The sequence below is a fragment of the Anas acuta genome, chromosome 5 (assembly GCF_963932015.1).
Source record: "Anas acuta chromosome 5, bAnaAcu1.1, whole genome shotgun sequence".
NCBI classification, from domain to species: domain Eukaryota; kingdom Metazoa; phylum Chordata; class Aves; order Anseriformes; family Anatidae; genus Anas; species Anas acuta.
The window spans coordinates 16,184,094-16,207,806 of record NC_088983.1 but is presented as its reverse complement, the minus strand read 5'-3'; the positions used below and the strand labels follow the sequence as shown (position 1 = coordinate 16,207,806).

Here is a 23,713-nt window from a genome sequence, read left to right as displayed (position 1 = left end):
TTCCACTTTGGGAAGGAAGGAGATCCTGCCACCTCTGTGGCATGATCAGTTCCTGGCGATCCGGGTTGCTGGCTTGCACACAGGACTGGATGGCTTTGTGGCAAGCCTGCTGCTCCCACCATGACCGGTCCCACCCCGACTGGTGTTCACACCTCACCTTCATGCGGTGCTGACGAGCCCGGGGCAGCACCCACCGCATGGGAGCAGTGCCAGAAGTGTCACCCTCAGGCCTGGGCTCAGCCCCGGCTCCTTGGCGAAGGGAAGCCAGGCGCACCACTGTCCCCAAGATGCCGGGCGCGCTATGGAAACAAACGAGGAAAACAAGCCGGGCGCACATCCCGAGATGCGCCGTGACAGCCCGAGGGGAGGGGAACCAGCCAAGAAACAACATCCCCGATTAACGCCGTATTTATTGAGCACCATGCACAGCCTCACGAACAAATCCCTGCCACGTCGCCGCCACCCGCGGCCACCTCAGGGCTCTGCGGCGCCCTCAGAGCCCTGCGGGGACACCCTGCGGCTTCCCGGGGGGGCTCCTCAGCACCCCCAGCCCCTTTGGGACAGCGTTCTCCGCTTCAGGTGCCTCAGGGCGGGGGGAGGCGGCTGCATCCCTCGCCTCCTTTAAGGCCCCGCTCCCGCCCCAGCTCCGCCCGCCGCCGCTCCCCGCCCCGCAGCCCTGCGGCAGCGGCTCCAGCCCCAGCCCGGCTCGGAGCCGGGGAGCTGCAGCCGGGGGCAGGGAGGTGCGGGGGGCCGAGCGGGGCCCCCCCGGCGGCAGCATGTCCACCAAGGCGGAGCAGTGTGAGTGGCGGGGCCGGGGGGCCGGGGGCCGGGCAGCGGGGGGGGAGCGGGGGGTACTGCCCGGCCTCCCCCCGCCGTGGTGGGCATCCCGGCAGCAGCCAGGGGGAGAGGTGTTTTTTTTTATAATTAGGGGGGTGCCGCTTTTCTGGCTCTTTCCTAGCCACCATGTTGGCGAGGCGCGGCCGGGCCTCTGCCCCCCCGCCGCCGCCGGTCCTGGTGGCAACCGGTGTGGGGCTGCCGGTGGCCGCGCCGCCAGGACCGGGCTCGGTGCCGGGCTCGGTGCCCTCCGTCCTGCTGCCGGCTCCTCGGGTCACCGGAGGCGTCCTGGCGCTCCTGCGAGCCGGTGCTGAGCTGCTGTAAGGAGGAGGATGCTTGTGTTTTGTCCTTTAGGGCTTGCCGCTTGTTTACCGTGATGGATGGTGGTGCTGTTCAAGTGTTGCTTGGATGCTGGTTTGTTGCCGTAGGGATGTGTTGCTGGCCTCGCAATTAAAGGACGGGCAATGTTGTGGCCGTGCAGCAGCCCCGAGGTGTGCAGCGCTCAGATCCGCACCGCTCTGCGCTGCCTTCCTCCCACCTGAGTTGTGAACTTGTGTCCTTTCCTCCTAATTACGCCTCTCTCACATTGCCCTGTGGGGGGATTTCTGCTGCCCCTTGTCCTACCACTGTCTCTGCCGTTTTTCCTCTTCTGTTTTGCCTTCTGTTCCTCCATTCCTGATGTCTTTGGTCTGCTCTATTTGAGCTTCTCTCTCATATTTTTCCCTGTCTTTCCTTTCCATCCCCTTGTACTGTTCTGGAGACTGCGTCTTGGCTCTGCCACATCAGTGTTGCTCTTTGTTTTAAGATTTCTTTGGGATCCAGATTGCAGATCTTTCTTCTTCCTAATGCTTTTTCATGGTGCCTCGAGGTAGAGTATTCAGTTAGTGGAAATATCCTGTGCATTATAACTTCTGTATTTTGTTTACCAAGGTTGCTCCCCTGACTAGTTATTATGGCATTACCAGATGTCTTTCTCTCTATATAATGTTAAGATTCACTCACCTGCAGTTTTTGACAAATGGTCTCCAACAAGGATTATGTTGGTGTACGTGCATCACTGTCAGGCAAACCTTCAAACTCCAACTGTTGCTGCTGTTGCTTCTGCCCTGACTGACTGACAGATGAGAACCAGAATGTCTCAGAAAGGAGCCACAAGTTACAATGTATCTGAATTTACCAAGAGCAAAACACTGCGAATGAGGAAACAGACCAGTCAATTCAGAAGAGCAAAAATGCACTGGTCTAAACGTGAATCCATGGCCACCCCACGGCACTTTGGCAGGTTGTATGAAAAGCAGGTAAAATGGTGGCAATGTGGGAAATCGTTTTGAGAAGCTTCCCTTCTTTGTGACCACACACATTTTGTATTTCATAGTAAGAAATATTGACAGTGGCTTTCATCATTTGACTCATCTCCACAGTATGCCTGAGGTGTTCTTTGTATCAAAAGAGAAATGTTAGTTCTTTTCACCTTAAATGACAGTAACTAGCATTTAGTTGTGGTAAGTAATGTCCTGGGAAGGCCTGATGCCCGCTGTGTTCTTCTCCAGGACAGAGAGCAATCAGAAACCATTTTTACAGACTCGTAATGGTTTCACTCTTGATTTTGGTAAATGCTTGCATGGGGGCTAGGAAGTTCAGTTAGGTCTGTGTAGATACTAGAGCGATACCTAGCAAAACATTATAGAATAATCTTTTTTTTTTTCTTTTTTTTTCCCCCTCTTTATATGATGATCCTATAACAGTGGCAAAGGAAGTATTTCCACAGAATGATTCTGCATTTTAAAGTGTATCTCTGGGTGCTCAGAAACTTAGAAAATCAGGCCGTTGACATACTTCTGTATCTTCGGGGCTCCCTGAGTTTTGCTCTGGGGCCTCCTTTCAGAAGCGTCTTAGTGTTCTGGCACGCTGTGCTGAAATGGACAGTGTTCTGGGCAGCTCTGGGAGGTGAGGCCAAAGCCTCGAGCCTAAAGCTGATGTTAATATTTAGACTTTCTAACTAATAACTAAGTCTTTCTGCTTTGTTATTTTAGCTTACATAATTGTGTGACAGTGCTGAGTAATAGAAAAAAACAGATTTAATTCTTTATGCGAAAAAGGTAATTCTAGATTTCCTATATGTTTTATTGAAAGAAAGTGGCCCTAGGGAGGTGGACAGTTTTTTGAAATACCTATTGACCTGAATTCTGACGTCATCTTTAGCATTTAGCTAATCCAATTCATTTACACATTTCTGGCAGCAGACCATGGCAGCCACAGTAAACTGTGCATCTTGCTGTGAATTTTTCTGTGTTGGGTTTTAAGATACATGATCTGTTTCCTTGCAAATATGCCTGGCTTCGTGGTCTTTTTCCCTAGCAAGCAAAGATAATGTCACAAAATACATTTATGAAAAAATTATTAAAACCAAACCTAGACTAGATTATAGATACCTTCACCATAGTAAAAGATATATAGTTACCTTTGAAAAAAATAAACACAAAACTGACCTGCACTGTGGGGATCAGAACTGAGATAGTGGGCAGAAAGAATGAAGCATGAGATGAGGAAAAGCAGGCTGAAATAAACTTCACCTGTAATCTGGAGTGAAACCCCTGATGTTCAGATGTTATTATCCCAGCAGTTTTGGAGTCTTACAGGAAGCTAGTTCTGACTGTTCTTCCAGAGACGTGGGTAATGTACTGCAAAGTACTGTTCGTGTGCCCCAGGCTTGTGTGGTCATTTGGGGGGTTCTGATCTTACTCATAGCTACTCTGAGACAGCATGTGCCCACAGGACAAAACTTCGTCTTCTGGTTTTCTGGGGAGAGAAGAGAAGTGAAGTATAATTAAAATCAATTGATGACACCTTAAAATAATAATTTTTTAAGGTAAAATGCTTAAAAGTGGGGAGAAATAAACTAAGGATTCATAAGCAATCTTATTACTTTTGCATACGTATTATGTCTGGTAGTCTCCTTAGTTTACTTGCTATTTTCTATTAGGCTACAGCCCTATTCAGTCCTGTGATGGGCTTTCTCCCCATCATGAAGCAGGGAAGTAGTGTGAAGGAGACGTTTGTCTGTCGAAGCTTCACTTCCTGCAGAATTTGCAAGGGTATGGTCAGTACAGCTGGAAACAGGGGAGAAAGGCTGATCAGGTTAGGGCAATCGAGTGCTGGAAGACTGGGTTTCCCAGTGCAGTTGGTTAGTCTGAAGTAGAGCAGAAAAGAGTTCTGAGTGTGCTCGATTATCTCAGCATGAGACTGGATTGTGCCAAGTAGGCAATGTCAGGCATCACTATTATGGTGGGTAATCATTCTTCCAATACTAAACAGGGATCTTTGTTGGAAATTGAGAATGCTATTTCTAAAACAAGTAGTCTCAGAAAAGTTGTAGAGCTTCTCCAGCTCTTTGAAATCCCCTCACCTACTTGATCAGTCTTCCTAAGACACTTAAATAAAGAGCACAGATCTTTTCATATCCACTATTCATTGCATAAAGTAAATTTATGGCATGAAGTAAATTATATAAGCTCTTGCTGTCTTAGCTTTTATCTCTGCTTTGGCTACAGAAATACATGAACCTCCTGTGATCCAGTGAGTCACTTTTTTATAATGAATCTTGACATCTTTGGAGACACAAAGATGTGCAGTTTTTATTTTTATTTTTTTCGTTTGCTAGCACAAAGACAGTCTAAAACAGATGCAGACATTCGCTGTCTTCCTTGCCTTTCCCTTAGCACCTGTGCACTGGGATGTTCAGTATATTCAGTTAAAAAGAGTAGAAAGTTTTTTACAGTTTAATTCTTAAATCTAAAATCTAAAAAGAAAAATCAAGAATGGTAGGAACAGACATGATCCCCTTAACATGTGCAGAAAGCTAAATGCAAGTTTCTGTGTTTGTTTTTTGTCTTCTATGTAGTTGCTTCCAAAATCCGTTACCTTCAGGAATACCACAACCGGGTTCTCCACAACATTTACCCCGTGCCCTCTGGAACTGATATTGCAAATACTTTGAAATACTTTTCTCAGACACTATTGAGGTAAGTTTTAACTTATGCTGTTGAAGAAAAAACAAAAACCTAAAGAAGTGTAGGGGGTATTCATTTACTTTGAATTGGTTGCAGTATTTAATGGGTCAATGCTCAACCAGAAAGTCAGAGCATAATTGAAGAAGCGAACGGTATAAATTCATCTCTTCAGTGGCTGTTGCCCAATTTGCCCAGTTGAGCTGCTTATTGAGTGGCTGATTCTAAAATAAACTTGGTTGATTACACATTTGCTTGGCCCTCCTAAGACTTAGGTGAATGCACAAATATGCTGAACCTGTAAGGAAAGGAGTTAGTGACCTGCAGATTTGTAGAAGTATATACTTATGACCTTCTTGACAGTCCTGGTGCTTTGGGATTGTAGAGTAATAAGCCAGAAAAGCAGGACTAGGTTCTGACTGTGCCATTGTTCAGCTGGTTTCCAGGTTTGGGTTCTGGTTCAGTCCCTTATAACAATATGAACAGACATGAAGTTTGTATACAAATCTGGAGATGGATGGAAAAACAGACCAGGATTGCTCTGACCCAGGGGTTTGATCTAGTCTAGTATTTAGTGATGATATATAGTGCTAAATACCATATGATTAGAGAATACAGTTTGAATAGGAAATACTGCCTCTTGTCTTTCTAAAAAGATGTGAAAAAATGTGAGGCTCAATTAGAAATACATATGCTGCTTTTTTCCATAGTGCCTACCTGGTTGTTTTCAAATTTAATTTTCAAATTGGTTTTAAAGTGGCTTTTGACAGTGAAGATATGATTTTTGTCTGTTAGTTTTTGATTGGTATTAGTTCTTATATCCAGAAAAATACAATTAAGGCTGCATTTCTCTGTATAGCTTCCTAATTTATACCTAGGAAGGTTGTCAGAAGCTAGTTTGGAAAAACAGCATTTGCCTTATTTGATAAGGAAACATTAATAAAATACGATTAACTATATATTTTTACACATACTCTTATGATGCATACAAGTGGAGAAGCAAGTTTAAACTTGAAAGAATTTCAGTAGTTTGTTCTAACATTCATTTAATGCCAATGTAATGCAATAAGATTCGTGACCCTGTTTATGAGAAGACACAGACAAAAACACTCACTGTCAGTGGAATAGCTATTGTACTGCTATCTTAAAAACACAAAACAACAGAAACAACAAAACCTAGAACCAGACAAACAAAGAAACCCAGCACTTATACTAACTTCTGAAAATTTCAAGAGTGGAATTGTTTAACCACTTAAATTTGTTTGCCTTGTCATTGAGAGTGTTGAATAAAACTGTGACAACCACAAGGGCTTTTTTTTTTTTTTTTAAAGATTAAAAAAAAAATGAATTTTTGTCTCATTACACTGTAACAGTGGTGAAAAAGCATTCAAAGAGTCCTTGAAAAGAACTCTGAGATAGGGTTTTGTTCCCAAATCAGGATGTTTTAATGGATTATTTTGTACAAGAAACACATTTAAATCGCATTTAAGGAAGGCTCTTACTTAAAACAGCCTCTGCTTAAATATTGTGAGCCTGCAAGTCTGACTTTCTTGCTTCTAACAGCTTAATTCTGGACATTTTCTCTCTTCTCTCCTCACTGTAACTACCAAGTGTTAGCTACGATGAGATCCATTTCTTTCTGGGCAGAAGTCAATTGAGACAGGGTAGATTTAGAAACTAAAAAAGTATCTCCATACCACCCTGCTGCCTTAATCTTCTGAAACAGTACAGCTGACATGTCCTGTGTGACAAATTCTTCACGCTCCATTGACAGTGATGTTTCTGGGCTTGTTGAAGAAGCTTGATAGTTACCAGCTATGAGAGCAGATCAGAATCAGGGTAGCAGTTGTACAACTGCTTGGCTCCACTTCTTTAATTTGTGCTTGGAATGGGACTGAACCAAAATCCTGCATAGATGATGCTGAACCTCATGGGGCAGAAACGCTGTTCATATGTTGTACATAGATTTACACAGTTCACAAATGGCTTTGTCCTTTCCGATCTTGGATCTGATCAGCATCAGCGCTAGAAGGATTCCAGAAATTGCAGCCAGGACTTTGATCTAAATTTATTAAGTGGCCTGCATTCTGATACCTCAGCCAGGTCAGATCCTGGTGACTGGGGAATTTGAACTGTGGGCAAAGCCTTAATGCTATGGTTGAACCAGTACAAGTTTATATGCTTGCTGATACTAAGAAAGAAGCTGGATAAAAAAGCAAAACAAAACATACCCTGTATTTAGTGTGGCAGATGGAAAGAAGGAAACTCCCACCCACTGTATGCAGATCTCTGTAAGATTTACCCTAAAACTAAACAGACTGGTTAAGAACTTGTCTTTCTGAAGAGTCTGATCAAACATTTCTTTGAACATTCTGCATGCTGAGTCTTCTTTCTGCCTCCTACACTGAGACTCCATTGCGTAAGTTTTAGCATCAGTGATAGAAGTACGTGATGGAGAATAACCTTTCCAGTTTAAGACAGAACATGTGAAATGATTTTGGACTGATCAAAGAATACTGATCAAACAACAGCAAAAACACCCATTGATTTTGAGAGATTTGGGTCTGGCCTTCAGAATAGGTTGCTTGGGATCATCTTCTATTTCAAAATAACTTAAAATATTTTCCAGTTTGATGCGTACTCTTATTGCAGCTGAATTCTTAGGATAAGTGTTTCTTGATGAACATACGTAGTTAAAGGAGTAATGTATACTCCCCAAAGGAGTAACGTATAGTCACAGAAATTCCATATGATGATCGGGTTTTACAGGTGTAGCATTTACTACTTATGATACTTTTTAACTTTCCATGTAATGGGAATGTTGAATGTGTTCTTTTCAGTAGGGTATGCCCACTGTTTTGGATCACATTCATATCTGGTGTCATTCTGCTAGCTATAGTTGGATCACGCAAGGGATTAATTTGTTCCTTTGCTCTGTATGTAGCCTCAATATATCACATGCTTGGGGTGGGGGGATCAGATGTGGAATGACTGAAAAAAATCAATTCCTTATTTCTATGAACAAACATTACATAAAATCACCATACACGATGCATAGCACATTGATTCATTTAGTTCTTAATTTTCTCTTTGAGCAAAAACATTCCTTTACATTACAGCATGAATTTGTTTCATGCCCTGCTCATTTTCAGTGTTTTTTTCCCCCTCATCTGAGGAGTGATCTAAGACTTAAACATATTGCAGAACAGCTCATTCTTTCACATTTTCTTGGAGAAAGGTCTCCACATGTACTTCTAAGTAAAATGTTTTACATAAGGGATAGTTATAAATGCCACTACCTAATTAATGATCAAGCTTGTTTTGCTGCCTTGGTGAGATGCAATTCTCCTGTAGACATTTTAGGAAATCTTTCCTGGAAGATGGTAATTTTGAGATAAATAGATAGGAAAGGTGTACAAATCTTGAAACAAGCCCTGATGGCTTTCATGCATGTCATGAGGCAGGTTCAGTATAGAGTCATGATCAGGTTCTCAGCATGTGCTTTGAGCAGAAACAGGAACAAACTATAAATATTGGATCATGGTCTTAGGGGGACTTCCTAGATTTTCAGCTTTGACTCTGATTTATTGCCATTATAACGTATTGTCTGAAAGTTTAATATTATTTTATCCCTATATTTGGCATGATTGGAGCTGGAATTTGGTCTCACTTCTGTTCCTGAAGTGAACAGAAGGATGCCATTGTCAACATATAAGAATATGTGCCTTGGTTTCTAATCAGATGGGCAATAGCTCCATGTCAGAATAGAAGGGAAGCCTATAGTACAGGCTTTGCATCACTGCCTTACACTTTTCAAAGCAAGGATTAAATAATACAATAATGTTCTTTCTGGAAGTAAGGGTATTTGAAGTGATGTGTTGGCAAGTAAAGGGATGGATAATTGGTAAAATCTGTTAGAAGACAGAGATGGAATAAGATTTAGTATCTTCACATCTATAAGCAAGAGCTGCAGAGTATGGCAAATAAACGTCAAGCAAATTAAAAGTTAATATGAAAAAGAAGAATCAGCACTCTGGTCACTTGTTTTTTAAAATCATATTAGATCTTGGGTGATTTCGTGATACAATTTCATAAACACTGTAACAACAGTCATCACTCTTCTTGTACTGGACATTGGGTAACAGAAACCAAAATAATCTGCCAAATACATAAGGTGTAATAATAATTAAAAAAAAAATAAAAAAATCTTAAAACAGACAATTTGACTGTAATCTCTGACTGAAAGTGTGATATGAGATCTGCCTTGTAGTAGCCACTTGGCATAAGACTGTACCAGTGAAAGTGTTTTATATATTTGGTAAATGAATGGCACCTCCTCTTATAAGCACCTTGGCATGAGTTTAGCTTACTTGTGTGAGTTGTTGCATTGACACAGGTGTATCTTTGCTAAGGTGGTTATATGGCAGGGATGTCTATACTGGTAAAGGGGACTGAGATTTCCAGAAGTGCTCCCTCTTGACGTAGCTCTGCTCTTCATTAGTCAGTGGAAATTTTAATCCCACTCACTTGTCTTAACAGTTTTAATGCTGACTTTGGGAGTGGAGTTAAACCAACAGAAATCACTTTTGGAAATCCTAATTGCTGAGAGATGCGAAATGTGCTTAAAAAACAAACAACATTGTGTGTGGTTTAATATATTTAAAGTTGTACTATAGGCACATATTAAGATTATGGGCTAACACTATAATTGCCTGATAACTAAAATACAGCACTGCTTAAGTGACAATATATATCTACTTAAAGTAGTTTTTAATTTTTCTTTATTAGAAAATTAAATTAACATGCTTACAACCATGTTTACAACATTCTTAAAACAACATAACAAGGTGGTTGACGTATAGCCTCTATTTTGATTCCCACTAAATCCTTTTTATTTTTTGAAATTATCTCTCCTTTAGTTTATAGTGAGTTTTGTTGAATAATAACGTAAGTAGCAGCAGGAATGTATGGTAACATACTGTCTGATCTGCAGTTACGTAATTGGTCTTGCTTGCTTAGCCCTTAGATTTTGAAGGTAACTATTTACCCAAGAAGTGTTTGTATTTGTAAAGTAAAATGTTTCTTCCCTAAACATGAGCAAAATTAAAAACACATAAACAACCATTATCATTAGCTCACAAACATATGCTAAAGACCATCTACTATATATTATTTTACAACTTTTTGAAATGTAGTTTAGTTAACATTTTAGAAATATTATATTATTTCTAAATCCATGTGCCTGTTTAAACTTCATTATCTCAAATGATACTGACTGAGTGGTCATGAAACAGTATCATAAAATACATAGACATTATTTTAATGCAATAAACATGTGATTTTTAAGACTATCTTAACAAACACACATGTTTATTCTTTGCTAAAACATGTTTCTGCAAGTGCCACACCTATATTTTACATGTTTTCAGTTAGTTGGCTCAAAGATTTTATGGGGGTGTGGGGGGGAACACTCAAAATCCTCAAAATATTCTCAGTGCAAAATAGCAATCTGTTTTGATACAGCTATTTTTCTGTAGTGAACACTTTTAATACCTAGAATTTTTCTTAACTGTGAAACATGGGTAGGGCACTGAAACATGCATTTTTATATTTTTGCTCCTTATGAACCAGATAACACATGAGATGCAATGAAAATTTCCATAGATGTCAATTTTTAATTCTTGTATCTTGAAGCATGAAAATGAATGGTTGCTAGATTTGTAGACACACTGGTTTTGGTAGCAATTGCATCTTATGTGGGATGTATCTGGTGTTTTATTATTTGTTTTATAGTGTCATTTCAATGTAATGTGCTGTTCTTTGTGTCTTTGTTGTCTCTTTTTTTTCTTTGTCCCCCCAACAGCATTTTGTCCCGCACAGGGAAGAAGGAGAATCAAGATGCCTCCAATTTGACAGTGCCCATGACCATGTGTCTTTTTCCTGTGCCATTCCCACTCACCCCATCTCTAAGACCACAGGTCAGTTCCATCAACCCTACTGTTACTCGCTCCCTCCTTTACAGCGTCCTGCGAGATGCTCCATCTGAACGTGGCCAGCAAAGTCGTGATGCTCAGTTATCAGACTACCCATCTTTGGACTATCAAGGACTTTACGTGACACTGGTGACACTGCTGGATCTAGTTCCTTTGCTACAACATGGTCAACATGGTAAGCAGGCCCTTGAACCCTTCAGTACGCTTAACTTCAGTGCCGTGAATCCATGAATGATGCATAAATGCAGTAGAAGAGATGGGCCTAAACTGACCTGGATCTGGATTTCAAATTACCGGGATGTTTATATCCAAGTGTTTGGTTTGTCTTTTTAAAATAAAAGATTATTTATTTATTTATTGTGAACTGTGGATTTGGTTTTGAATTCTGAAGCTGTCTGATTTTCAGTGATATTTTGTGATGTGTAACAAATGGGTCAAAAAAAAACCTTGAATTTGGATCTGCTGGGATATCTTCAAACTGGTCCTTTTGGGGTGGCTCTCTAAAGAGGCATGCATTGCTTGGAAGTGTATACATGTCTGATAAGGAATATGCAGATTTAGTGTTTTGGTGAAGGTCCATCTCTGAATAGAACATAAGATATATTTGATTGAAGAAAAACAATGGCTCTAGAGATGGCTTTAAAATATTCCAGGGTAGAAAGGTAGCAATATCTCTGTCTAACTTGCTGAAAAGCAGTATTTTCGTATGTTTTGAATTGGTTCAGCACTAGATTTTTGTGACTGTGTTGTGTTTATATTGTTTTATTCTCAAGTTCTGCAAATGTCTGGTTTGTTAGTTTCTGGCTTTTCATACCGGGGTATAGGAGCTGAGTATTTTTCTCATGTGGTAAAAGTCAAATGTTAATTTTCACCATGGTATCAGGGTGTATTGCATCAAGATGAAATTATATCAGTGTATATAGTTCAGTATAGGAAGTATTGTCATCAATCACATACACTGCTAAATTCTATAGCAGGAAATTCTGTTAAATGCTGATTTTCTTCTGAGTTGGCAGCAGCATGTTTTAAATCAAAGTTGCTGCACAAAGAAATGTTATGATTTTTGGAAAAAAGGCACTCTTGGCAAATTATAGACCTGTTGACTTTTTCCAGAAATTGAAGTTAATTATCAAAGCAATCTTTTTCTAAGTAGATAACATGGTGGTAATTAACAACCAATGGAGACTTGTGAAGAACAAATAACACTGAACAAACATAATTTTGTTTTATGGCAGGACAGTGGTTCTCCTGCTGTGGTTTTCTTGTCCTTAGGCAGGCTTTTGTTACTTGACATCCTGGTGGGCAAACTGGGACATATGGTCACCACTTTAGTGAGGAAAACACTCCAGGAGCAATTACTAATGTTTCATGTCAGTTGGAAGGTATACCAAGAGGGAATTTTACAGGAGTCTGTGTTGCATCTAGTGTTATTAAATATTTTAAATTTTTACTTGGCTGATAGAAGTGAGAGAAGATGACAATTTACAGGGGATATCAAGATGGTGAATAGCATGTCTCTTATATGAGATTTGATTCAGAATAATCTTGGCAAATTGCATTCTGTTTTGAAGGCTCTTCAAAGAAGAAGTGTAAAATATTAAGCAAGAGAAATCAAATAAAGAAATTAAATGAGGGAAGTAATAGCTTGAAAGTCATACTGCAAAAAGATCTGGGTGTTACAGCAGATCTGAGTCTGACCATAACTCACTAATGTATTAATATTATCCTAACAATATGTAAACACATGCTTTATTAGACACCCAAAGCATTTTTTATTTATTTAGTTTAATAGCCCTAGCAAGACGTCAGCTGGAGTACATTTTTCAGATTTGTCCATCTGGTCTCAAGAAAGGCATGGACCTTTTGGGAGGAGTCCAGGAAAAAGAAACAAAAACGATCAGAGGTCTAGATTCTGTGAAGAGTGAGGAAAAACTGAAAGAACATTGTTTAGCTTAAAGAAAACTGAAGGGAGACATGATTACAAACATGTAAAGATTGCTGCAAGGAGAAATAAACAAACTATTTGTGTTTAGCATCAGGATAAGGAGTAATGGGCTTGAATTGCAGCAAAGAAAATTTTAAAAAATGGTTTTACAGTAAAGATGGTTAAACATTAAGAATTGCCAGATGAACGAGTAAAATTTTGTCTTGCAGATTTCTAAGAACAGGATAGATAAATGTCTGCCAGAAATAATTGGTTGACTCATGCTTGGGGCAGGGGAAGGTCACCTGCTATTTCCTATGGTTCTGTGTACAAAGAATTACATTTTGCTGTGGAACTTGTTATTTATTTCGCCCTCAGCGTAGAATTTGACTAAAATATATATGTATGTGTGTGTGTTTTTTTTTTTTCTTTCTTTCTTTCTTTTTTAATCTGAACAGTCTGTATTGGTTGGGTAAGTACAACTGGTGCACTAGATGCTCCTCAGCTTGGGTCCTGTCAGCCTATACAAAATTGTCAATACTTCGGTGACAAATATGTATTGCAAGAGCAAATGGTCTCTGGCATTAAGGGTATAGTTGTTGCACAGAGACTAGAATGAAGTGTTAACTTCATATTATGACTCATGATGTTTACATCTACAGATCTTTGAGAACTTTAAAAGGCAGTTTTAAATCATCCTAGTTATACAGATGAGGGTGAAGACCTGTGTGATACACCTTGAGGTTGCAGAGGGAGTCAGTGACAAAAGAAATCCCTCTTTCGCAGGCAGAAAGCCTTATGATGTATTGTAGTCACCATACAGGTTCAAACCTGGGGTTTATTGGGTGCTGTAGTCTTTCTCAGAGGGTTATTGGTCCCAGCTCAGTTCCTCATGTGTAAGATGTCACAATGGCCACTTACACGGCTACTTGTCTGCTCTATTTGGATATTGAATTAATGCATGATACCTTAAGTATCCCTTCCAAAGCATTATATTGTAATTAATTAGAAAAATCTGGAAACTATTTATAAATGGCTTATTCTTTTTAAGCTTTGGGCATTTTTGGTCTCAATGGCTTCCTCTGGAAATAAAATCCACTGTTTAATCACATACTGTTTGCAAAATGCAGTGATGTTCCCTCTAGTTTCTATGTGGGAGGCAATTTGTAGCTTTCTTAAGGGTAATTAAGATCAAAATCTGATTTTGTTGAGAGATAGTATGGGATGCTTTTTGCAAAAGCAGACCTTCTCATGCTGGAATACTTATCAATTCTGATTGTAATAACACCTTTGCTTAAATGCAGGCTGCTTTATGTAGGTGTGTTGATTTTATTGGCTGTAGTATTCATATTCCTTCCAAACTATTCTAAGTGCTGCTGAACAGCTGCTTTCTTCTCTTTTAGGAAGGGCTTCAGTGATGGGTGAAGTCACTTGTGTGTGACTATGGGAGTTAAGCTTCTGAAATACTTTGAGGGGAAAATTTGAATTTGAATGTAACTTTTATGATAGATCTGTACAAAGTACATAGTCATAATTGTTTTTCCATTGTAATGATTATGTATTTCATTTTATTCAACAGATCTTGGGCAATCAATTTTTTACACTACTACATGCTTGCTTCCTTTTCTCAATGATGATATTTTGAGTACTTTACCCTATACAATGATTTCAACATTAGCTACCTTTCCTCCATTTCTGCACAAGGATATTATAGAGTATCTCAGCACATCTTTTCTGCCTATGGCTATCTGTAAGTAGAACTTACTCTAGTATTGCTATGTTTCAGAAAAATGGTACACTGCTATAATGTCAGACTGTAAGAGTCAGAGTGATCTGTCATAGAATTGCTATGTGACACCAATATACTGTATGTATACAAAAACAATTCCATGGAACTATTTTCAAAAGGAAATACTTCATATGTATGTATTATGATGTATTGCTGTGAATTCTTTCTTCACTTAAAGAGCAAAGATAAACTGTAAAGAAATACAGTTTTCAGACTAACAAAACTTTCAGTGCCGGTAAAGGGGATCTTGAGTACAGAATCGATGGGCAGAACACTGCTAAAGTGATACATGCAATAGCAACATGTATAATTTTTGCATTTGCACTAAATGTGAATGTACAATAATGACTCTTATCAATGTAATGATACCATGATCAATGATACCATGATGAATTTCTGGTTTTCTCTTTCTCTCTTTTTTTCCATTTAATTTCTGTACTAGATAGTAGTGCACATCTTTGGTCCCTATTTATTCAACTAAGTATTAAAATTGAATCTGGCAGTGGCTTCCTCTTTTCTTTTGTTTTGTTAATTTTCCCCTCAAGGTGTGATAGGACTTTGTAACTTCAGAATTCCTGAAGACTATGAATCCTGAAGTGTGTTCTGAGTACCCATCTTTGTACCTGATAAAGCTTGATGGGCTTACAGTAGTAGCAGAGAGATTTAACCATGTTCTGCAGACAAAAACATTAAGTTTAAAGTCAGTTTTACCCAAGAGATGTTTTACTGTGAGGGTGATCACTGGAACAGGTTGCCTGAAAGGTTGCAGATTCTCAAAATGCAGCTGGACGAAGTCCTGAGTACCTGTTCTAGTTGACCTTTCTTTGAGCAGGGGGCTTGGACAAGATGATCTACAGAGGTCTTTTCCAACATCAGCCATTCTGTAATTCTATGAGAATGTCTCCTCCTTATCTGCATAGCAGACCTTTATGGGAAAAAAACATGAATTTTTGTACAAAGATCTCCAGTGATGCCACTGAAGAGCATGGAAAATCTTAGAACAAAGAAAGAAGTGTGGTCCAGTGTTTCAAGATTAAGATTTTGTGGAAACTTACACGTAAGGTTTTCTTTGGTCAGTGTTCATTGGAGAAGTTTGTCCAAGAAGGTCCTCTTTGGATTAAGAGCAGAAAGTTGCGCTAAATGTGTTTTTCCCCATTGACCTTACCTGTTAAAGAGGAGCTGATGTAGGTAATCTTCACATCTCCAAAACAACTGGTTGAGCCAGATCCATAGCTAACATAAATAAATGCTTTGCCCTATTGTGTGTGGATGACTTTCAAAAAAGGTTGAGGTGTAATAAAGAGAGCCATAGCAATGCTGGGACATGTGGAGAAATACCAGACAGAAAAGAGTCTCCCTTTTCCAGTCATGTGTGTTCTTAAATAGCATCCTAGGCTTTCTCTACTGGGAATGGTCTGTCCCTTCACAAGGCAAGTGTAGAACCTTTCCTTTTCCTTGTGTTCAGCTCAGAATCAACTGAAAGGGAAGGGTGCAAGAGATTGTATAAGCAGCTGAAGAGCCAGATGGGAGGGATGAAAGGATCTCACTGAACTGTTAGTTACAATTATGTGCTTCTATCCCAAATGCTGGCAGACAGGCTTGGGATAGAGCTGTAGAATGCGAATGGGGAAGATACGTTCCACATCTCTGTGTAGGAGGTTGCCTGCAAAGCCATATTGCCATGATACGGTTCTGCAAATAAACACCTACACTGTGCAGGGTTATTCCAAGTTCCATATCCAACTATTACTAGTTGATACTAACCATGCAGTAGCAAAGGAGAAAGAACTCAAACCCCTTTGAGTGAAGTCAAGGTTACAACAGCTTAGCTGCACTGCAGTGCTACTGTTCATCCTTAGCACAATTCACAATAACAAGGGGGAATGATTTTTCTGGTATGTAGCTCTAACTGCAATTCATACCATGTGGTCCCTGAGAAGTAATCTGTGCCATACGCAACAGCCATCTACCGCCAGCACCAATCCTTCATCTGTATACCTCAACAGCAGGCTTTCTACGTTTCTTGTTTCCTTACCCTCTACTTTCTCCTCGCCTTTCCTATGATCCAAGTAGTAGGTGCATGTGACTATATGACTGAAATTGCTCTGACCAGTCTGTGGGTTCTGAAGGAGAATGCCTCAAAAGATCACCTTTTTGGGTTGATGCAGCTCTGAGGAAGAAATCTCACTAATCTGAGAGACCAGTTTGTGAAGCAATGCCATATTCTTAGTCGTATTTTTCTCTTAGGGATTTCACCCCCACCAATACAGAATGGTTCTGTTTATTTTTTTAATTACATGGTACCTTAGAATTTTTTTTCATCACTTGGAATCAGAGTTATATGCTCTTTTTGCCTATTTTTCCTTGTACACTAAAAAATCTTTTTTTCTCCTTTTCTTTTAAGTGGGCTCCTCAAAAAGGGAAGGTGTTCCAGCACATGTCAATTTATCCGCATCATCAATGTTAATGATTGCAATGCAGTACACATCAAACCCAGGTATGTAAACATGCAGTATGGTATAATCCTCTGTGAAACTATGAGTCATGAAGTTCTGTGACAAATGTAATCAAAAAAGTTCAGTGATATAAAATTCCATCTCACAATCCAGTGCAGGATAAAAAATAAATGATTTCAGTCAAAACTTGTATTTCTGAGCATTATGCTTGAAGTCATCATTATGTAGATAAGATCTCATTGTGGTGAAGAATTAGGATTGGACCCAGGATTGAAGAGTCTGGTCTTCTTCTGCTTGACATCAGAAAATAGTGTTGATTTATAATGTCAATGTTGGAGGGAAACCGCTATTAACTTTGAGTATAGAATTTCATAGTAAAAGTTTGTCTTATGTTATGATTCATATCCCACCAAGTTCATGACTGATACCATTTTTCAAAGATGGCAGGTAATGCTGGCTGCAGGCTCAGAACAGAACTATCATTAATTTAATTGTAATTAGAAGTACCTAACCATAAATGCCATTTTCTCACTTCAGTGCAACTCCAGTTAAATCAGTGGGGTCACACAACCAAAACAAAACAAAATTTTACCTAAGGGATCTGTCATATTTCATAGTAGTCAACTACCTCCCATTTTATGTTTTTACATAACTGGGTAGATGGTGTGTGTGAGGAGGAACCCCACACTGCTGTATGTGCATGAGACGTGTCACGTCATGCTACCCCTTGGCACACAAAGGAATGGTGTGCTGTCACGTGTGACTTCTATTACTGCCTTATGATGAATGACAAGATATGCATTCACAGCTTTATATAGTGCCAGAAGGACAAATTTTAAGTGAATTAGCAGATATTCCTAAACGAGACGTATCCGAAAAAGATCTCCGTTGCTCTGCAAAGAGCTGTAGCATTGTAAGGCTTCTCAGCTTACTGCATTTCTTGACAGAAACAAACTAGTAATATTTTATTTCTGGTCTTTTGTAATAATTCTCTGGGCAGTGATCCTTCAGCAAACCCTTTTTAAATAAGAAGTAATTAAATTAAATGTAGAGTTTTGGACTGTCAAAGCAAAGCCTGTTAGTTAATTACATCACTTCTGTAACTTGAGTTTCCACTTCAGTATTATGTCTATACTTTCTTTTCTCTCTCAGTGTATCACTGCCAGTTATTGGAATGCCTCATGAAATATAAACAAGAAGTATGGAAAGTAAGTTTCTGATCATATATACATTGTGGAAATTACTGGATAGTAATGAAAACCAGATGACTTGAAAATTGGACTGATTATGTGCCAAGAATTCTTAAATGATCTTTATATCCAATCTTCCTGAGTTATGGAGAGGAAGGTCCCTCTGATTTTTAGTTTACAGAAGCAGCTCTATCTTTTGTAGAACAAAGCCCTTTTTTCCTACATACTACGTAGCCAGGGCTCCAAGTGGCAGAAATTTTAATAACCACCAGTCTTCTCAGTTCATGTGGGACTGAACTTTTCCAAGGACTCTGAGTGAATATTATGAGTATGTGAATCAGAGAAGGAACCAGTTATTTAGCTATATCACAGATTGTTGCCCCATGGCTAGACAGAGGCTTCATTCACTATATGTTAGTGTGTGGGGGGTCATAGCTTTTGGATGTTTCATTCCAACTCAGAGGCCAGTTGTAAACATATTGTTGAAGTTTGTAATCTAGTCTACTTGTAAGAGGTTATAAAAGAAAATTTGCAGGGCATGAAATGACTATTTTATTTGTTCGGGTATCTTTCTGAAAGAAAATAATACATACTGAAGGGTGTTTTTTACCTTGCAAAATAAACATATTGTACATGTCTCTCCTTAGGATTTGCTATATGTCATAGCCTATGGACCATCTCAAGTTAAACCTCCAGCAGTACAAATGTTATTTCACTATTGGCCCAATTTAAAACCCCCTGGGGCAATCAGTGAGTACAGAGGACTGCAGTACACAGGTCAGTGCAGCTTTTTTGTATAAGCCAAAATGAACATAAAGTAAATGGTGTGATAATTACATGCTTGCAGTTTTAAAATGTATTTTGAAAACTTTTGTTCTGTAAGTTGGTAATTCCGTAAGAATATCAATACAATATCTATTTGTCTGTGTTTTCAAAAGATGCTATGAAAAATAAAAAATGTGATTGTGGCTAATAAGTATGTTGTGTTACTCCAAATGCTAACTAAAGCAGAACAGGAGAAGAAATAAATACAACATTCCAAATGGTCTGTGGAACTGCTTTCTTTGCCTCAAAAGGGTTCTGACTTATGCTTCTTTCAATTATGGCTTTGATTGCTTTTGTTGTGCCAGCTTCTATCTCTGCTGCTGTTGCTAAGGCTCTTTATCTCGCTGTTACTGTCAAAAAAAAAAAATAATCAGGTGATGTCAGGTGAAGCCAGTATAATGGATAAGTTCTCAAGGCTGAATATAGTGAGAGAGAATGTTAGACAAACTCAGCAGTGTAGCTGGAGCTGAGAAGGCAGACAGTACAAAGTCCTTTGTCTACCAGACTCTCTAAAGGTGCTGATGGGGTTATGCTTCAGTGGTTGGGACTCTCCAGCAGCAATTCAGAACTTACTTTTCCCAATTGCTTGTCTCAACCTGTCAGTTTCAAACAGTCTGTTGTGTAGCATATGTTCATTTTTAAAATTTACAGAATACAGTATTTTAAATAATGAAAATGAAGGATTGAAAAAGACCTTAGAAGACCCACTAGACTAACTCAAGTACATCTAGGAAGTTCCTGATAGAAGTTTGTACGTAAAGCCTTCTCTTGAAAGGTTGATAGATTTTCTTGACGTTTTTTTAAATCATTATTCTTTTACTGCTTTTTATCTCTTGTTTCATGGAACCAGGTCTGTAAACTAAACTATACTATCTGAACCCTTAATAGCACTGGGTAGACTGGAATAATCTTTTTCTATATAAGTTTTCTGTTAATGTATCCCAGAAAGAGTTGCACGTTTTCTGCAATTGCATGGCATTTTTTCACTTCAGGGTATTTCATAAGGCATCCAGTTGATGCTGCTGGAACACACCTTTGTTATTTACTTCTTGTCATTGCAAAAATAAGTCTCCTGTGGCTAAACTGTTCTTCCTTTATTATAATTGTTTTCATTTAGCCTGTGAATGTTATTCAATGTATTGAGTTACTCCTACTATTCTGCTCTGGGAGGGGAACAATAATTAATTAATTCAAAACATTGTGAGATGAGGAAGGGCCTACAAAGGTTATGTCTATGTCTTTCTTTTTTATTTTCTTTTTAGGGTGTTTATTGTAGTTATTAGGCTTCCTGAGGAATGGCTAAGTCTTTTCTCGTATTTATGTAGTACTTATACAAGAGGATCTTGTTCTGTATTGATACCACTAGACACAAAGAATACAAATACCTTTTCTCTCTTGATTAATCTGCTGTATTTTGATTTTGCAGCCTGGAATCCTATTCATTGCCAGCACATTGAATGCCACAATGCGATTAACAAACCAGCTGTGAAGGTACTGCTGTTTATTATGAGGTCAAATTTGAGTATCTGGAGGCAGGGGAGATTGCACTTTGCCCCAGCTGTATGACCTAGTGATGTGCAGATGACTTAAGGGCAGTAGCTAAGGGTACAGCAAAGCCTTTCAACACTGAAGGTGCCAGAACTATCTGAATATATTCTTTGGATGCCTAAAGCAAGATAGAGTATTTCCTTCAACAACTGTGTGTCAAGTCTTGATACTAAACATGAGTGGTTACAGAGCACTTCATAAAAATTCTAAGCTGACTTCTGGCTAATCCATTTAAATGTTTTCCTGAACACATGTATGTGTGTAAAATATATATGCAAATCTTTTTATATACATGAAATATTACATCAGTTACACAGGTATATCTTTACCTTGTTATCAAAATGAGGTCATACAATGCATCTACACTTATTCCTTTGCTTGGAATGTGTCCAAAAGCAAACGGCTACAAGGCTTTACTTGCCTCTTTTACAGCCCATGTTTAAGAGGGGGTAAATGGTAGCTTTCCTGCTAATACACAAGATAACAAGTAAAATGGTTTGCCCAGGATCATAGAGCTATTCAGTTGTAGTGACAAGAATAGAATCCCAAGTCCAGTGCATTCTACATTTTGGCATACTAATTAGTTAATTAGATTTGTATATACTTAAATATGTAGATACAACCAATTTTCCCAGCATCAGTTCATATAGTAACATAATTATATTAGTCAAAAAGTTCTTCAGTTAGCCTTTTCCAGAGGTTGCTATACTGACTGGCCTAATGGTGATGCATCCCACAAGCCCTACAATGGACCACTTCGATGCCCACTTCAATTATTCTCTGTGATCCCTTTCCATAGGAAGAAAAGCTGGAAGGTGTTGCTTCATGTTGTAATGATCACTACACTGAGACTAATCACTGAGCAGAGCAAACCAGAAGCAGTCATGCTTCTGTTGTGTGACTGAAGCAGTCATGATCTGTCACCACTTGGAAGAATGCAGCCTGTTGTCTATTGGATAGACAAATGTAAATTTGATTTACAAAGATGAGAAACATTCAAAAAGGCATTTGTCTTTATAAAGCACTTTGGTGGAGTAAGAAACATTTTAAATGGTTAAGATACTGTGTATGCATGCTACTTTTCAACTTTTCCTTAAGTAGTACAAAGTGCTTAAACAAATGCATGTTTAAGCATATTGGCCTGTAATTGACTGACATGTAGAAGGATAAAACCTAATGCAAGACGAAGTACATTCTTTTTAAGTTTGGACATAAGTTTTAAGTTTGGCAGCCTATGCTGCCAGGGTAGCTACTGGTCCATAGTCTTTATTCTGTCACTGGAATTGTGCTGGGTAGTTAACAGCTATGATGACTGAAAATTAGGTTTTGCTGGAAGAGGCATATATTCAGAGAGAGAAATCTGGACTTTTACCTTGCCTTGCCATGAGCAATGGGTCTTCTCAGTGACTGAGTCTTGGAAAGAATAAAAAGTGTGTTGTGACTATGTAATGTTAATACATATGAATGTATAACACAAAAGATACTTGTCCTTGAGAATGCGAATATCCAATATTGATATCGGAACATGCCTTGTTCTTTTCCCATAGGCTCTCATGTTCAGTTATGTCCTTTTCTTTGTTAGAAATGACTTGAGATCCTCTATTGCCATATGCTTGGTATCATCTTTCTGAATACTAAATGCTCTAAACAGTTAGCAAAATGTTAATTACATATTTTGTACTAACATTAATGCATCAAACACTTCCTCAGTGAAATTCCATGGGCAGATGTGTTAATCCTTTTCCTTCTCTGTGTTTCAGATGTGCATTGATCCATCCTTGTCTGTGGCTTTGGGTGATAAACCACCTCCCCTTTATCTTTGTGAGGAATGCAGCCAGAGAATTGCAGGGTAGGTATATATACTAAGAGACAGAAAATGATCAGGTATTGTCAGTTAAATGTCGCAGTTCAGAACAGTCTGTTACAGAAGAGTGTTTGGCTTTTTTTTTTTTTTTTTGTATGATTAACATATGATTTGTATAGTTAACCCCACTTGAAATAAATTGAGCAGAGTGAAACTCAGTATGAATAAGGATTACAGAAACTTACCCCACATGATTAGCACTTCTAGCTTGGACAGTAATGAGCCTTGAAGTTAAGATCTCTGAATGAATAGATAGTGTGAGATGAATTAACTGTGATAGGGGAATCTTGTTAATGTGCAGGCTTTTGGTTATTAATTATTTTTTTTCTCCACATCTTTTAGTTGTCATTAAATGTATGTTAAAATGAAAGATCACAGAGACTTTGTTGCTCTTCTGTAGTATGTGCTTCAGATTATTGTCTATCACATACTGTGAAGCAGCAGAATAAAGAATTAAAACTGGTCCAAGCCTGTCCAGCTCATGAAAGACTACATCCTGAAATGAATTAACCTCACTTACTTTTTTTTTAATTGGAAATTTTATACACTTTTTTTTTTACAAGATCTACTAATACTTAAGGTGACTTCCAATCATTAGTTCCAATGGGCAAGGTTACAGTTAGTTCAGAATCTATATGTGCATTATTGTTTTTGTTGTTCGGCCTCAGTTTAACAGACACCTTTGTATCATACCAGCTGCAGGAAGGAGCAGTATTGTGGAAATCATTTTAGTTTTTTAAGTTACTGATTTAAAGCTGCAGGTTAAGTAATTGAATTTAGTAGAAGTGTAGTTTCTGAGGAGGCTTACAGTAAATGGTATAAGTACAATTTTTTTTCCACGTTTGTCTTTCACTCTTCACTATCATTTCTTAGTCCTCAAACTTTCAGAGCACACACTATTTTCATTCAATAAATTAGTGACTTAAAAGTAATTTTTAAAAGCTTTGAGCATGAAATATCAGTCTCAGAGTGGTAATTTTCAATAAGTCAGGCACAACAAAGAGAAGTAATGTAAAACAGCTTGCAATTTATGAAACCATGTAAAAATGCTGCTTCAGAATAAAGTCATCCTACCACATTAATTTAGATAACTTTCCTATGTGCAAAAATAAATGAATGAAAAAGAAATGAAAAGCTAATTAGATATATAATTTTTATAGGGATCACAGTGAATGGTTGATTGATGTTCTTCTACCACAAGGTAAGAGGTATTTCAAGGGTAGGTGCAAACTAAACATAATTGTACAACCCTATCCTCACTGATTTTTTCTGCATACTGTATT

At 38.6% G+C, this 23,713-nt stretch overlaps 1 protein-coding gene across 7 annotated transcripts in view; it reads left to right on the top strand.

Moving 5' to 3' along the window:
- The first annotated feature begins 425 nt into the window (after positions 1-425).
- The window catches only part of UNC79 (unc-79 homolog, NALCN channel complex subunit), a 109,266-nt gene continuing 85,978 nt past the window's right edge, over positions 426-23,713 (top strand). The window contains exons 1-10 of one of the 7 annotated variants that reach the window (XR_011096902.1): positions 426-798; positions 4,736-4,856; positions 10,705-11,009; positions 14,338-14,508; positions 16,952-17,044; positions 18,156-18,211; positions 18,841-18,970; positions 20,445-20,509; positions 22,327-22,415; positions 23,591-23,631. Coding sequence is in view for 6 of the 7 variants with exons in the window: in XM_068682892.1 (XP_068538993.1) it covers positions 777-798; positions 4,736-4,856; positions 10,705-11,009; positions 14,338-14,508; positions 16,952-17,044; positions 18,156-18,211; positions 18,841-18,970; positions 20,445-20,509; positions 22,327-22,415; positions 23,591-23,631 (1,093 nt within the window). In the remaining variant the exon portion in view is untranslated. Of the gene's footprint in view, positions 799-4,735; positions 4,857-10,704; positions 11,010-14,337; positions 14,509-16,951; positions 17,045-18,155; positions 18,212-18,840; positions 18,971-20,444; positions 20,510-22,326; positions 22,416-23,590; positions 23,632-23,713 lie in introns of those variants that run through there. The other 6 variants (XM_068682893.1, XM_068682892.1, XM_068682890.1 and 3 more) reach the window with 6 other exon arrangements.